General features: G+C 34.3%; 1 protein-coding gene across 1 annotated transcript in view; it reads left to right on the top strand.

The window, feature by feature from the left end:
* CEP350 (centrosomal protein 350) overlaps nucleotides 1-16,946 on the top strand; it is a 140,013-nt gene that overhangs the window by 28,115 nt on the left and 94,952 nt on the right. The window contains exons 8-14 of the mRNA XM_049700523.1: nucleotides 1,110-1,223; nucleotides 3,739-3,885; nucleotides 5,353-6,008; nucleotides 6,780-6,901; nucleotides 9,679-10,739; nucleotides 12,158-12,308; nucleotides 13,711-13,883. Of these exons, the coding sequence (XP_049556480.1) occupies nucleotides 1,110-1,223; nucleotides 3,739-3,885; nucleotides 5,353-6,008; nucleotides 6,780-6,901; nucleotides 9,679-10,739; nucleotides 12,158-12,308; nucleotides 13,711-13,883 (2,424 nt within the window). The remainder of the gene's footprint in view (nucleotides 1-1,109; nucleotides 1,224-3,738; nucleotides 3,886-5,352; nucleotides 6,009-6,779; nucleotides 6,902-9,678; nucleotides 10,740-12,157; nucleotides 12,309-13,710; nucleotides 13,884-16,946) is intronic.

Raw genomic sequence — 16,946 nt, 5'->3', positions numbered from 1 at the left:
TTTAGTTAATCTTATCTTTCTAATTGTTCAGGTCCCAAATCTTGAGTCATCCTTGATCACTATTTCTCTCACACCTTATATCTAACATTGTCTGAAATATAACCACTTTCCCCTACCACCTAGGTCTAAGCCCTCCACCATCAGTCTCTTGGTTGGATTACTGCAGTAGCTTTCTAACTGGTTACCCTGCTTCTGCCCTTCTTCTAATGGGTCTGTTTTCATCGCAGCTGTGAGAGTAACCTTGTTAAAATTTAATTTAGGTCATATCACTCCTTTGCTCAAAAATTTCTTATCTTATTTTTGAGTAAAACCTGAAGTTCTTACAATGGGCTATAAAGCCCTACATGATCTTGCCCTCGGTTATGTCTCTTGACCCTAGTTCTTACTGCTCTTCTCTTTGTTCACTTCATTCACACTGGCTTCCTTGCTGTTTCTTAGACACTAAGTATGCTCCTGCCTCAGGGCCTTTGACTCACATTTACTTTTTCTTTGCCCAGAATGCAGAGCTCTATATGTATTTTAAAGTACATTTATCCAGATCTGTGATTGAGATTAATTTTCAAATTTATATGTTCAGTTTATTTCCCCAGATTGGAATTTAAAAATTAGTGAGTAATTTATATGTGTGTGAAAAACCTTGACATATTTCACTAGCATAATCATAAAAGGGCCTAATGTAGGAATATTGAGTATTTTATAAAGTTTTACTTTAGAAGGTCATGAATGTCTCAGTTAAGTAGGAATTTTTAAATGAAAAGGAGTCTGTGAAAGTGTTCACCTCTGAGATTCTATAAAATGCTATGATCTAGCTTGGAAAGCATTACTGTTGCAGCATCTTCTAGTTTGTGAAAGCGAGGTGACTTTCTCAAGGGTTTCTTGAAAAAAATAACAAAGAATTGGAACCTAACAGTGGAGTAATGGTGATCTCTAGACTTTGCTGTAAGAGGACTTGGCATTGTAGCCTTTGGGTCAAAGAAATAGCATCAGTGAAGATTTCTCTCTCTCTGCCTGAATCATATACTTTATACAGATTTTTCATACTGGTGGGGAGGATGAGTGGATAGGTAGCAATCGTTATAATATTTGCTATATATGTTTCTGCTTTTCAGGTGATAGCTCTATGAAAGAAAAACCTGCTGAGAAAAGTAAAGAGAAGAAAGTGGTCAAGCCAGTACGAAAAGTCCAAAAGGTAGCACAGTTATCAAGTCCAGAATGCAAAACAGGTTGGTTTTCTCAATATCAGGCCCATCCTAAAGTTACATATTAGTGAAATGGCATCTACACGGAAATAAATGTTCTCATTCAACACGTGCAAAAATTCAGTATATTTTATGTATCATTATTTTGTATATGTGTGTTTGATTGAGGTATAATTGACATAGAGTAAGTTATACATATTTAGAATGTATAGTTTGATAAATCTTCATGTATGTGTATACTCATCAAACCATATATTCACCATGATACTGAACAATGCTCCCCTCCAATTTTTTTCTATCATTATTTTTAATAGAAATTAACCAGATTAAAGGTAATGATTTTTATGTAGTGAACTTTTATATACAAAGGGATGGCTTATGACTGTAGCTAAGTTCCTTCACTCATTCTCATAAGAGAATAAATGTTGCACAAGAAAAATCTGGCAGTCCATGCTAGTAGTGATCAGGCTGGACTCTGAATAAATCAAAAAGGGGGAAAAAGAGAATTCCCTAGTTCCATAGTGATTAACATTTCAGGCTTGATCCAGATTGCCTGGGATTTATAACCTGGCTCTATAACAAATAGTTAACAGTGATTACCTTTGAAGGGGATGGTATTACAGGGAGTTTCACATTCTATTTTACAGATATATAACAAAACTACACACTACTTTTTAATGCATAAAACAATGACATTCAAAAAGCAAATATCATCAACACTTTAAATTGCCCTCATTATAAAACTTCATAAAAATATATTTCAATAAATACAGCTGTTTACCAAGAGAAAAAATTTTCATTTATTAGCTTCAGATTGTAAAAAAATTAACAGACCATTATTTCAAAACAGATGGTAACATAAAAAACAAAAAATGACGTGAAAGACCATTTACAAAATAGAAACCATTAAAAAAAACTGAAATCAATATGTAAAAGTGTTTAAATGCAAAGCAATATAAGAAATGTAATGGAAATGAAAATAATGAAGTAGCACTTTAAACCTAATTAAATTAGAAGAAAATACTTTTATATTCATAGCCAAAGCTGGTAAATTTACAATAAAAATCACTCTTATAAAAATCATACTTATACCATGCTTGTTGAAATATCAATGGATATAGTTTCTCTAAAAAAAAGAAAAAATAGTATTATATGTCAAAGTGCTCATTTTCCTTGATCAAATAATCCAAGTAATATATCCAACAGAAAGAAAAAAAATAAATGAAAATGTTCACTGTATAATTTTTTATAATATCAGAAGTAACCTAAATATTGAATGGTAGATAGTTAAACTATGTTTCTGTTAGAAGGAGTATTGTGTGGCCACTTCAAGTTATAATTTCTGTAAGAAATAACAAATATTCTTGTCATAAGATGCTAAGAGAAAAAGGTAAAATTTTATGGATACAATGGCTACAGTCACCTACTACTGATCTTTAAATTACTGTAAGGAAATACACAAAATAATACTAGTACTTTGTTTAAGTAAGGGCAATGGTTTTTAATCTGTCTTCTTCTATTTTCCAAGCTTTCTGTGATACTATTTTATTGATTTATAATTTTAAAAAATACCATTTAGAGTTTCATTTGAAAGTTTAAATGGAAGTATACATTTAATGAAAACATCTATTATTAAAAAACATGAATTATAAAGGTGTGCTATTTACTTTAGAAATGTTTTTGTACCTTTTTATTAACCTTAATCGGTCTATCTAAAACATTTAAAAGGTTTTAAATCTATTGCTCAATCTATTTATACAGAAACTTTATGTGAAAGGACTTTCCCTCATAGCACTTAAGAAAACACAAAACCACCCCCTCACGCCCCTGCGCATTTCTGCGGAGGCTAGGATGCCTGACAAAGTGTAGCCTTTTATCTTGTTTCAGGATGCATATTTATTACAAGTGCTCTGGTTAAATATTGAAAAGTTACATGCTGTAGTTTAGCATTTTGCCTTTGTAATTTACAGAAAGTATTGCAGAAAATAAACTTTTGTTTCATTTTGCAAAAAAAAACCTTTATGTTCTTAAGCAAAATGAGAGAGCAGGCTTCTCTTCAATTTCAGCTTAATTTTCTGAATCAAGAGCAAGCAACCACGAATATACTGGGTAGCTATTTATAAATGTTGGCTTCCAAATATGCTGGGTGGTTATTTCTGAATTCTGGCTTTCTGGAATAGTCTCATGTAGTCATTGGTAGAAAAAGAGGACTTTCACTATAGATAAACTTAATACAGCTTTAATACAGTTTAATGACTTTCTGTCTTGGTCACTGGCACAGTACACACATGGAAATTAGCCCACCACAAAACTGGATAAATACAATCCAAGATCAGTATTTGTAAGTTATAAATGGTCCCAGTGCTTCATTTCAAACTATGCCCCTGACAACTAATATCACATGAAAAATACTTCATTATACTTTTTTAATGTAAGAATTAGTGTAGTTTACATTCACATAATTCATGTTCTGAGAGCTAAAATTTAAGTTGCAAATTCAATCCAATATATATATTTCTTTTTTTTTTTTTTTTTTTAGGTAGCAGTCATCTGATAAGTACATCTTCTTGGCGAGATGGACAAAAATTAGTAAAAAAAATTCTGGGACCTGCACCTAGAATAGAGCAAAAAGAGCGAAGAATAGCATCAAGTGACAGAAGTGGAAGAGAAAGAACTACTAAATCTGGTGAGTAATTAAATTAGTAAATTAAATTACTCAACCATTAAAATTGTTGAGCAAAGCAATTAAAAGTTGCTTGTGTAAGTACTTTGAGAGGTGAAAATACTCTTTTAAGAATGCTCTTAAGACTTTGCATTATAATTGTGAATGTAGCTCAAAAAAGAAGAAATTGGGCTTGTCTGTGGATAATTTCCATATATAGATGTTATGATGATCTTTATTAAGAATTCTGTTTGTGTTATATTAATTACATTTAGCTGTCATTATGAATAAATAACAAAGCATCATGTAATCAAATCTTATTAGACCTTTAGAGAATCAAGTCCAATCTGTCTTATCTCCACAGACATAAACACAGGTAGACATTCACAAGGTTGGATTTTTGTTGTTGTTGTTTGACAGATTAGGAAACAGGCTCTGAGAGAGAAGTGAGTTTTCTCAAGGGTATACAGTCAGTGGGTGACAAAATCTGATCTAGATCCACAGGTCTTTAGTTTGACCCTCAAGTCCATTGCTGTTTTCTTTTTGAAACGTCTTGAGTGCCATTTGAAATAACTAGTTACTTTTTCACTAATGAACACTAATATTGGGAAATGAAATATAAATACCTACAAGCCCGCTTTCCTTTTCAATGGCAAAAATTTGCCTGAATTTGAGCTTCTGGAATGGATTCAGTAAGAGATGCAATTTGGTATATAGAAGTCAATATATATTTTGTGTTTGTTCCTGTTCGCTTTCATCTAGCTTATAAATAAACTCACACCGTCCTTAGCCTAAATTTAAGCCACATCAACACACATTTAGATGATAAAATGATTGTTTTTCTATATATTTAATTTTTTCTGTTATTCATTGGAGAGTTGTGGCAGCCTGTAACATTGTCAGGTTTTTTTTTTTTTTTTTTTGCGGTATGTGGGCCTCTCACGTTGTGGCCTCTCCCATTGAGGAGCCCAGGCTCCGGAAGCGCAGGCTCAGCGGCCATGGCTCACGGGCCTAGCCGCTCCGCGGCATGTGGGATCTTCCCAGACTGGGGCATGAACCCGCGTCTTCTGCAACTGCAGGCGGACTCTCAACCACTGCGCCACCAGGGAAGCCCACATTGTCAGTTTCTTAACAACTATTTGAGGGTTTGGTGAGGGAGAGAAATAGTAACATTAAATATGCATATGGGAGAGAAATAGTAATTCTCTGTTCATATTAATAAATATTCATATCAACAGCAAGATATGTCCTTATTTCAGAAATATTAAAAGATGCACTTTTTAAAAATGCTGAGGAAGTACAGTTTCTAAGAGTATTGAAATTCTTCTCTTACTGTTTTTTTTTCCTTCTAAAATATTCCTTAGGAGACTTTATAGGATATTTGAATTTGAGTTTAAGACAAAGCGAAATTCTTAATTTTCTCCTTAGTGTGATAAATCTTAGGAATGAATATAGAATTTTAATACATCAGTAACAGTTCATACTTTGTAGGGGGTCATATTGGAAGAGCAGAATCGGATCCCAGATTGGATGTTTCACATAGACATCTTCCACGAAAGTCAGAACGTTCAAGAAGTAGAGTTCGGTCAGAAAATAATGTAAAGAAATTAGTTCCATCTCTTCCAGATAATAAACAGGAGGAAAATGCTGCCTTAAATAAGGACTTTTTACCTGTTGAAATTCGTGGAATTCTTGATGACCTACAGCTGGATTCAGCAGCTCAGGCTGCAAGGCAAGAGACAGGAGAGTTACAGAATCAGAAGCCATCACCATCAATACAAGCTCCTAGGAGTCATAGCCCAATAAAAAGAAAACCTGACAAAATAACAGCCAATGAAGATCCCCCTGTTATTTCCAAAAAGCGTCACTATGATACAGATGAGGTACGACAGTACATTGTTAGACAGCAGGAGGAAAGGAAGAGGAAGCAAAATGAGGAGAAGAAGGCTCAAAAGGAGGCCACGGAACAGAAGAACAAACGATTACAGGAGCTCTACCGGAAACAAAAAGAAGCCTTTACTAAAGTGAAAAATGTGCCTCCTTCTGAGCCATCAGCAAATAGGCGACTGCAGGAAACTTACTCCAAATTGCTTCTAGAAAAGTCATTGCTTGAAGAGCCAACTCATCAACATATGCAGGAAACACAGGTAATAGTAGTGACAGAGATACAAAGGGAAGTAATTCATGGTTAGGAAAAACTTACTTGCTATACTTTTAAAAAATTACTCACCATTCCTAATATTCAGACATATGCTCAGACAGTATTTATAATAATGATGGCCTTTCCTGAAGTTTATTCTAGATAAATACGATTGAAAATAAGTGCTCAGTTAGTTTCCTAGAGTGATTGTTACTGATCTGTCTCATCACTGCTGTTAGTTATATCCTTGCCTAGTTTTTACTGTATTACTGAGCAAAGTTAGACTGTATTAATAATGAAAAGCCTAGTTTGTTATCTGTGTTGAAATTAGAGAATATCCTACTTTAGTGTGCTAATTTTATGACTTTTGGTGTTGTTTTTAAGGGTAAGAATAACATTTGAGTCTGTACCATATACCACATACTGTTTTAAATGTTTTACAGGCTTAAGTTTCAGTAAATTCTCACAGCCCTGAGAAGGGTAGGTACTACTAGTATTTCCACTTATTAGGTGAAAAAACTGAGGTTTAGAAAGAGTATTATTTCCTCCGAATTATGCAGTGTTAGGTGCCTTTGTTGGATTTCAGGTGTAATTTTGCTGTTAACTGTAATGGCTGCTTTTAAGACAAACTAAATTTGAATTGGTTTTATTTGAGAGAAAAAAGCTCCTGCATTTCGTGATCTTTGTAAAGTTGAAGCAACTTAATATTTATTTTATGTGCTCCTTGAATATATCTTTATGATGGGAGTCAGATAACTTTGATGTCCTTTTTTCTTAGACCAGACCAGGGTATCAGCCATCTGGAGAATCTGACAAAGAGAACAAAGTGCAGGAACGTCCCCCAAGTGCATCTTCCAGTAGTGACATGTCTCTGTCGGAACCTCCACAGCCTCTTGCAAGGTAAAAAGGGGAGAATGAAAGATGATTAAGGTTCTTTCTTTCCACGATATTAGTATAGTGGTCTATGCTCAGTGAATTTTATTGATTGACCTTCTTGTGAAGAAGAGGTTTATTTAGAAATTGGTTAATATCTTCTGATGGATATTTAAGCATGGTATACATCTATACTTACTGCATGCTCTATTCTTTTGTTCAACTCTTGCCTGTTCTTTAATATCTGGTGTAAATATCAGTTCTCCTGGGGATCACCTGCAGTTGGAAGCATTCTTGCCTTCTCTGATGTAAACACAGATAAATGTTTGTCAGATAAATGAATTACAGTGAAATTAATAGTTTTAAGTATTTGTGTTGAATATTTTTCAAAAGGCATTTCTGTATCCATAACTATTCAAAATTTCTTCATATGACTCTTATATCAACATATCTTACCTCTCAAAGACTATATTTGGATATGCATATGAACACACGGACAAGGACTAAAAAGGGATTTGATTTGAATTCAGATTGGTGAATGAGGGCTATTTTACCTTAAATTAAGAAAAAAAATTTTTTTTTGCTGTAAAGTGTACAGTAAAGTAAAAAGAAAAAAATAACAAAAAACCTATTTGTCCATGAAAGTTAAGATGATTTTCAGATTACATGGTTATGAGTTATACTTTGAAATAACCGTTTTGGGAATAAAAATCAAGTCACTTAACCAGTTTTGGGTTAATACATATGATCCTCTCGCCCCCTTGCTGCCCCCTTCACCTCCCAAGAGAATAATAATATTGATAAAAATAGCTAACATTTATTGTTTGTTACGTTTCAGTCTCTTATCTAAGTACTTTGCTTGTATCATTTTATGTAATCCTTGTAGTTCTTTGAGTTCTCTCAGTTAGTTTATGCTTAAAAGCACAGCATTTCTTTTCCTTGCCCTTCATGTTCCATCATTCTGCATTAGCTACCTGGAAAGCTCCAAATTACCTACCTGACCTTGAAGACCTTGAAGATCTAGCTCAAAAATCAATTTCCTTGGCTATCAGAGTTCATTGTTCCCTATCTATACCCTATTCAACTTTATATATCTTTATATTAGTACTTAACGACATCGTGTTTAGCTGTTTATTAGTCTCTCATCCCTGCTAGATCTTCTGAAACTGAAGAGTAAGGATTAGGTCATAACTGGATTAAATCTTTCCATTTTTGTGTACTGCTATTCCTTTACCATCAACATAGAGCCTGCCACAAAATTGTCATTCTAAATACTTGAATTTAAAGATCTTGGGTTTTTATTCAGCAGTACCTTTTTATTTATAACTTCCTTTGTATTTCTGTTTCTACCAGCTTAATTTGGGCACTAATAACCTCACACCTTGCATTTGTAATAGTCTATATTCTGTGATATAGAATCTATTCACTAGTCTTCCTTTATTCTGCTTTCATAGCAGTCATTCAATATACAAGACTGCTACCACATAACCTTCAACCAAACCTTGTATTACATGCCTTTCATTTCCCTCATCACCCTGGTTACCCTCCTCCAGATGATTTTTTTTGAACTTAATTGGTAGGACTTCATATTAATTCATACTAGTTTGGTCTAAGGTTGCAGCCTGTCTAAATAACTTTGAATCATAATTCAATAATTTGTTGGGTTAGCCATGCCTCCTAACTTTCTGTCATCTACAAATTTGATAAGCATGTCTTCATGTCATCATCCAAAAATAATGGACAAGACCAAGGACAAAACCTCATGTTATTTTTTCTAAGGATCTTCTTAATAATTAACACCAGTCTTTAACCTTTGTATAGTATTCCTTAGTATACAGGGAGGTTGTCTATAATCTGGAAATATAAGTGAATTATATAATGTCATCTAGGGCATCTTTATTCTGTTTCTAGCCTTTAAGGATGCCCTATCAATTTTTCTTAGAACTAGATTGTAATAATCTCATTTCTTTAGTATGTACAATGTTAAACATAACTGTTTGGTGTTTATTAAATATGTGTTGGTTAGAGTAATATCATGTCTACAATCTTAAGCATTTCTCTTTTATGTAACATTATTTTTAAAGAGAAAGGTAGAGCCAATATTGTAAAAAATTTTGTCCACGGAGTTTTAAGGGTTATAATGCCTTCTCCTCAATAGTTTAAAAAATGTGTCTTAGTTGAAGAAAGCTGTTTACAAAACAGTATGTATGATAAGATTTCATTTTCGTGAAAATAACATGAAACACAACATACATGTAGAAAAATGTTTAGAAAGATATAATTATTTTTTTAAAAATTATTTATTTATGGCTGCATTGGGTCTTCATTGCTGCGTGCAGGCTTTTCTCTAGTTGTGTCGAGCAGGGGCTGCTCTTCGTTGCAGTGCATGGACTTCTCATTGCAGTGGCTTCTCGTTGCAGAGCATGGGCTCTAGGCGCGTGGGCTTCAGTAGTTGTGGCACTCAGGCTCAGTAGTTGTGGCACACGGGCTTAGTTGCTCTGCAGCATGTGGAATCGTCCTGGACCAGGGCTCAAACCCATGTCCCCTGCATTGGCAGGCAGACCTTAACCACTGTGCCACCAGGGAAGTCCTAGAAAGATATAATGAAATAGTGATAGTGCCTCTTTCTCATTGGTTAGCTATGAGTGATCTTTATCTTTTTTATCCTTTGTCTGTCTTTTTTTGTGTGTGTGTGTGCAGTGGCTATGCATTACTCTTATAATCAGAAAAAACAAAACTTAAAAAAAAGATGGCTTAGTTATGAGGTCCTGTGTTAACTAACATATTGTAACTTTCATTTCCAGAAGGGATTTGATGGATCCTACATGGATGCAGCCTGACAGACTGAGTCCACGAGTCCACCATTCTCAACCACAGCCTCTTGTTGGAACAGCTGGAAATTTATTTTCCCATCTCTTGAGTCTAGAGCATGTAGGAATTTTGCATAAGGATTTCGAATCCATTTTACCAACTAGGAAGAATCATAATATGGCTTCAGGGCCATTAACTTTTACACCTCAACCATATCTGACCTCACCAGCTGCTCATCCAGATGCCTTGTTAAAACCTAGTGCTAGCCAATATAAGAGTAAACTGGATCGTATTGAAGCCTTGAAAGCAACAGCTGCTTCTTTGTCCAGCAGGATTGAAAGTGAAGCTAAGAAATTAGCTGGGGCTAACATTAACTATGGGTCAGTATGGAACACTGAGTATGATGTGCAGCGAACACCCCAAGAAGATGGACATTGGACCAAGGCTATAAGTCCACTTGTGAAAGAGGATGCAGAAGATGTTTTCTCTGCTCGAATTCAAAAGATGCTGGGAACCTGTGTGTCTCATGCAACTTTTGATGATGATCTTCCTGGTGTAGGCAACCTTAGTGAATTTAAAAAGCTTCCTGAGATGATAAGACCTCATAGTGCCGTATCAAGCTTCAGAATGAGATCCCCTGGTCCCAAACCAGAAGGGCTGCTGGCACAGTTGTGTAAGAGGCAGACTGACTTTTCTAGCTCTGATGTGCAAGCTTGTTCTCAAGACAAAGCCAAAATGTCTCTTGGTTCCAGCACAGATTCAGTGAGTGAAGGGCCTCTTCTTAGTGAGGGTAGTCTCTCTGAAGAAGAGGGAGGTCAAGATGCACGGTCCCCTTTGAAGTTAGCAGAAATCTTAAAAGAAAAGGAATTTTGTGCTGGAGAAAGAAATGCTTATGAACCCATCAAAGAGTTTCAGAAGGAAGCTGAAAAATTTTTGCCACTCTTTGGGCCCATAGGTGGTACACAAAGCAAAGGACCATGGGAAGAATTGGCGAAGGGAAGTCCACATAGTGTCATTAATATTTTTACAAAATCATATAAATTATATGGAAAAGGTGAGAAAAATAAGTAACCTTTGTAATATTTGTATGTTATCTTAAGATAAATTATTTCACAATTCTGCACAAGATAATATTTAACTGTAAATTTTCATCATTCATTACAAGGATAGTAGAGATTTATTATTGTCCAAATTAATCTGAGTTATCTGCAAGCTTCAACTAGAGTATTCTAATTTAATCTTTAAAATTTTAGTTTTTAGCTGTTATTGTCATAAAACAATGGTTGGTGGTTATAGAAATTTTAGTCTAATTTAGAGAAATTCTTAGGTGATGTTCAGGATTGGTATGTATCAAGTGTATACTAGGTTTACTGTGACCAGAGTTATATATTTAGATAGAAAATAAGTATATTTCTTAAAACAGTGATTTGTGTGTGAATCACTGGGAATATAGTGGTCAAGGATTGAGAGGGGCAACTGCAGTAACATTTCTAATGTGGAAACAGATCTATTACTGTTTGTCAAAACTAATTTTAAAAACAGACTTTGAGAGTAATGTAGCTATATATTTGGATCCTGAAACAATAACTTTTAAAGTTCCCTTCTTATCCCTGAAATCCTGCAACACAACTTTTCCTTTTCTGTGGTGGCCTCAATTCCTTCAAGTCCCTTTCTCTGTTCTTCTACTGTAGGTGGATTCTACACATCTTATGCTAGTATAACCTTAGAATTCCCAGGTTGGAGAGTGAGGCTGAGCCCTAAGTCAGCCATGGATACTGTGGTTTTTCATTTCCATCAACATATCTGACAAATGAATTGATTTCATCTGTTCAGCTTATGCTTAATTGGGTATCCCATTGCATTTTCCTAGAATTTATATTTAGCCACTTTGGTATGATCTTGTGCAGACCTATATGTGCTTTTGATCTCTTTTGTTTAACACTTATTTCTATAGGTGATAGTTTTAAGGTTCTTTGGATATTAAAGTTCTTTTGGTTATAGCAAAGTGCTTTTAAATCAACACCCTCCATTTTTTTCCACAAGAAAGTTGGATTTGTCCTTAAATCCTTCTGTTAGATTTTCATTAAGATATTATACTGAAATGTTTAGAGTTGAAATGATCTGTTATCTGGGATTTGTTTCAAAGTAATATTTGGGGAGAGTTACAGATGGAGGGAATAGGAAGTTTAATTGAAACTAGATTGGTCATGTATTGATAATTGTTAAAGGTGGGTGATGGATGCACTGGTTTCATTATATGATTCTCTCTACTGTCATGTATGTTTGAAAATTTCCCTAATAAGAAGTTAAAAATGTATTGTTAGGTATAAAGATAACTTGAAAAGAAGCCCTAATGAAAGCAAACTAAAATGACCCTAAATCCGTGTTGTTAATCTCCAGATTATGGAATGCGTTGCTTATAGTTTTTTAAATTTTTGTTTTAAAACACATTTTAATTATTACTTTTGACAGGATTTGAAGACAGGTTGGAAAGAGGAACATCAGCATCACGGTCTTTGAATGCCATCACAACCCCTCTAAGCAGCATTTCATATGAAGATGATTTTGTCTCCTCTGCAGGGAGTGGGACTTTGACAGAAAAAAAGTCAGCTCTTGAACCCAAGTAAGAAGAATATGTTGACAATATGGAGCAAAATCTGAAGAGTGAGAAAAATGTACAAATGAGAACTATGGTCTGAATATTTGTCAAATTTTCCTTGTTTAAAGATAGCATAGTGGTTATTAAGAGCGTGGGCTCTGGATCCAGACTGTGTGGGTTTAAATACTGGCTCTCCTAATTATTAGTTGTTTGTCTTTGGGCATATTGCTTAATTTCCCTGTGCCTCAGTTTTCTTCTCTGTTAAAGTGTTATGAATATTCAGTGAAATACAAAGTATGTAGAACAGGGCCTGGCACATAATAAGCAAAATACAGGTTGTTAAAGCAATCTGTGAATCCCCAGTAGAGGTTAGTATTGGGAAAACTATCCCATGGTATATTAATATGAGATGATTAAGAAATGGTTTTCTGTGATAGAATTGAAGATGACTAGATAGACCCTTGACTTCATGATCCTAAGTAATCAGTAAATTTTTTTATAATTGGGATAACATCTAAAATTTTGCAAATCTTTGAAAAATAGCAACATTATAACATTAATATTTATTGAGCACTTAATGTACAAGGCACTGAGAGGACTGAGTGGGCTTTACCTGTATTAACTCATTCTTACAATAGCCTGATATAAGTATTTTTGTTATTATTCCTACTTGAGAGAGGAAACTGAAGCACTAAGGTTGTTACTTGTACAGCGTCATATAGTAAGTGAATCAGATTTTGCCAGAGAGAATTTCCTCCCTAAATTTTGTTACCATACAAAATAATCTGTAATTACTCACATGCAGTGTAACTTTCTTCACAAATTACAAATTGTAATGCACATAAAATTATTGGATGATCTTTTAAAAATTAGTTATATCTAGCTGGATTAATGAAAATAAATATTATTAAGATTATAGCAGGAGAAGTATAATTTTAAATTTTGAACTTTAAAGAAAAGACTAATTTTTAAATCAAGACTTGCAAGGATTTAATTGTATTGACATTTAATATCACCAGTCAATATGATTTATTGCATTTTTTTCCTCAGTTGAAGTAGAGCATATTAAATTATTGTTCCCTATAAGATTATCAGAAGGAAATTAATAAATTATAAATTTGAATAGAAATTGAGGCCACATTTTTCAGTATCCAACATTATATTTTTTTCTCTTATGTGTCTGAATTACCCATTTTTATTGGTTTCACTTCAGTAAAAAACTGCCTGAGACTTTTCTCAGTAATAAATTGAGCCATAGGGAATAATCCAGGTTTCTGGTAGTAAGAAACCAAGAAAAGTGGAAAGCGTGTTTGATTATAGTTATATTCTCCTTGTGACTAAATAGATTGTAAAATATCTATAGTTTGAGCTGTGATTTGAGACTTTTTATTTCTTGCTTTAACCACTGTTACTTATTCTTTGACAGTATTGGTAGTAACAGTTTAGGCGTTCAGGAGGATCATTCTAGCAGAAAGTCTGCCTATGATCTTTCCTCTGTGGATGTTACCTCCCAGCACTCATCAGGGGCCCAGTCTGCTGCGTCATCTCGTTCATCTTCTTCTTCTAAAGGAAAGAAAGGAAAAAAGGAAAAGATAGAATGTAAGTGGAATTCTACATGGTAATTTTTTTCTCTTACCAGTGACTTTGTGATAGTGATCTAAAGTTATGATTTCATTTCATAAGTTAGATGAATTCTTTATGATAATGTAATTGGCTTTCATATTTATCATTACAACAATACCTTTTGATATATGACATTATAAATCTTACGCTTAGTACAAAAGGAATACATTAACAATGATAAAAAATTAAGGATTGTAGATAAATAATCATGCAAGAAACATAAATCCCTATTGATTCTTCTGCTCAGAGGTAACTACTATTAATGTTTTTGATGCCTATTTTTCCAGTATATACATAAAATCAGGCACACTCCCACATACATTTTTATTTAAAAAACAGAAGTGAAATCATATTGTCTTGCAAGTCCTTTTTTTTTTTTTGCGGTACGCGGGCCTCTCACTGTCGTGGCCTCTCCTGCTGTGGAGCACAGGTTCCGGACGCGCAGGCTCAGTGGCCATGGCTCACGGGCCCAGCCACTCCACGGCATGTGGGATCTTCCCAGACCAGGGCGTGAACCCGTGTCCCCTGCATCGGCAGGCGGACTCTCAACCACTGCGCCACCAGGGAAGCCCTGCAAGTGCTTTTTAAAAAACTTTATATCATGTACATTTCTGAGTGTTATTGAATAAATATAATACTCAAGTTTCCTTATCTATAAAATGAAGATGATAATAGATGCTTTATATGGTAATTTCGAAGCTTACATGTATAATGTGTACATCTCATTTGCTCTGTAAGCCTAGAGGTGAGAAGATAACAGTAATTAGGCAAAGGCTTCTTAAGCTCACCGGATGGTCCCTAGGGAATGATTTTGCCTCCAAAACTATTTTTTCTGATAGTAAAAAATTGCTCATTGAGTTAAAAAAAAAAGGGGGGGGAGGAGAAATCTGTAAATATAGAAAATATTTAAAAATTAAAAATCACCTGTATTCCCTCTACCTAGAGATAACCAATGTTAACATTTTTTTAGGTTTTATTTTAGTTTATTGTGGTAAAATATACATAATGTAAACTTCATCATTTTAACCATTTTCAAGTGTACAATACAGTGCTGTTAAGCACATTCACAGTGTTGTACAACCATCGTCATTACCTCATTCCAGAACTTTTTCATCATCCCATTGCTGAAACTCTGAACCCATTAAGCAGCAATTTCCCTTTCCTGCCTTCCCTGAGCCCCTGTTAACCACTGTTCTTTCTGTCTCTATGAAATTGACTACTCTAGGTGCTTCATATAAGTGGCATCATGCAATATTTGTCTTTGTGTGTCTGGCTTATTTCATTTCACATAATGTCTTCAAATTTCATCCATGTTGTAGCATGTGTCAGAATGTCCTTCCTGAATAATATTCCATTATATGTATATACCACGTTTTGTGTATTCTTTCATCAGTTGATGGATATCTTGATTGTTTCAACCTTTCGGCTATTGGGAATAATGTGGACATGAACACTGGTGTGCAAATACTGTTTGAATCCCCACTTTCAGTTCTTTTGTGTATATACCCAGTTGTAGACTTGCTGGATCAAAAGGCATTTCTATATTTATTTTTTTGAGGAACTGCCATACAGTTTTCCATAGCAGCTACAGCCTTTTACATTCTCACCAGTAGTGCACAAGGGTTCCAGTTGCTCCACATACATACTAAAATGACCCTTGTTGTTTTCTGGGTTTTTGTTTTTTTTGAAGAACAGACATTCTAATGGATGTGAAATGTTAACATTTTTAGTAAGAATCCTTCTAGACAATCAGTAGGCATATGTAAATAGAAAACGTTACATGTACAAGATCACATTTTATGCGATTCTTTTTTATGTTAGTGGGTTACAGATGCCTTTCTGTGTTAGTAAATATGGATAACCCTTTGTAGTGACTACCTAGTGTTCTGTTATTTGAATATATTGTAATTTATTTAGCCAATTCCCCATTGCTAGACATTTAGGTTCTTTTTTTTTTTTTTCCTATTATAAACACTGCTGCATTGAATATCCTTACAAATGCATCTTTATGCATTTGATCTGGTTCTTTCCTTTAAGAGAAAATCCTAGAAGGGAGATAATGGGACACTGAGTATGCTGTGCTTAAAATTTGGATACATTTTGCCAAATAGCTCTTCAGAAAAGCTAGTGCCACTTTATATTTCCAATGTGAGAGTGCTAGGAATAGATTCTTTTTAAATCATTTACCTAGTATAATTCTCTTGCAGATTGGAAGTGTTCTGAAAGTCTTTGGCAGGAACATTAGACATCATTTTATCAACACTTCCCAAAGCCTGTCTTTTCTTGTGAAATACTGATTCAGTGCAATAGGCTGTTTCATAAGTATTCTGAGGATAAAAGAGCTCCATGGTTCCATAAACTTGGGAAAAGCCTTTAGAGTGAAACAGGTTTCTTTCTTGCAGGATTCATCAACACTTTTATTTTTTTTTCTTTTAATTTTTTACAGCTGTATTAAGGGATAATTGACAAATAAAATTGTAAGGTAATTAAAGTGTACATCATGATGATTTGATATACATATATATTGTGAAAGAATTCCTTCCATCTAGTCCATTAACTAACACATCCATCACTATATATATATATTGGTGAGAACATTTAAGTTCTACTCTCCTAGCAGATTTCAATTATATGATACGGTGTTATCAACTACAGTAACCATGTTATACATTAGATCCTTGGACCTTATTTATCTTATAGCTGAAAGTTGGTAATCTTTTACCAATATCTTCCTATTTCCTCTACCCCTGACAACTACTTTTCTACTCTGTCCTTTTACGAGTTTGGATTTTTTAGATTCCACATATAGGTGATATTATACAGTGTTTGTCTTCCTCTGTCTGACTTATTTCACTTAGCACAGTGCCCTCAAGGTCCATCCATGTTGTCACAAATGGCAGGATGTCCTTCTTTCTCATGGTCGAATAATATTCCATTCTATATGTACCACCTCTTTATCCCTTCATCCACTGATGGACGGTTGTTTCCATATTTTGGTTGTTGTGAATAATGCTGCAATGAACATCAGAGTGCATATAT

The sequence above is a fragment of the Orcinus orca genome, chromosome 1, assembly GCF_937001465.1.
Source record: "Orcinus orca chromosome 1, mOrcOrc1.1, whole genome shotgun sequence".
NCBI lineage: Eukaryota > Metazoa > Chordata > Mammalia > Artiodactyla > Delphinidae > Orcinus > Orcinus orca.
The sequence above is the reverse complement of the archived record's forward strand: the minus strand, read 5'-3'. Positions and strand labels throughout refer to the sequence as shown.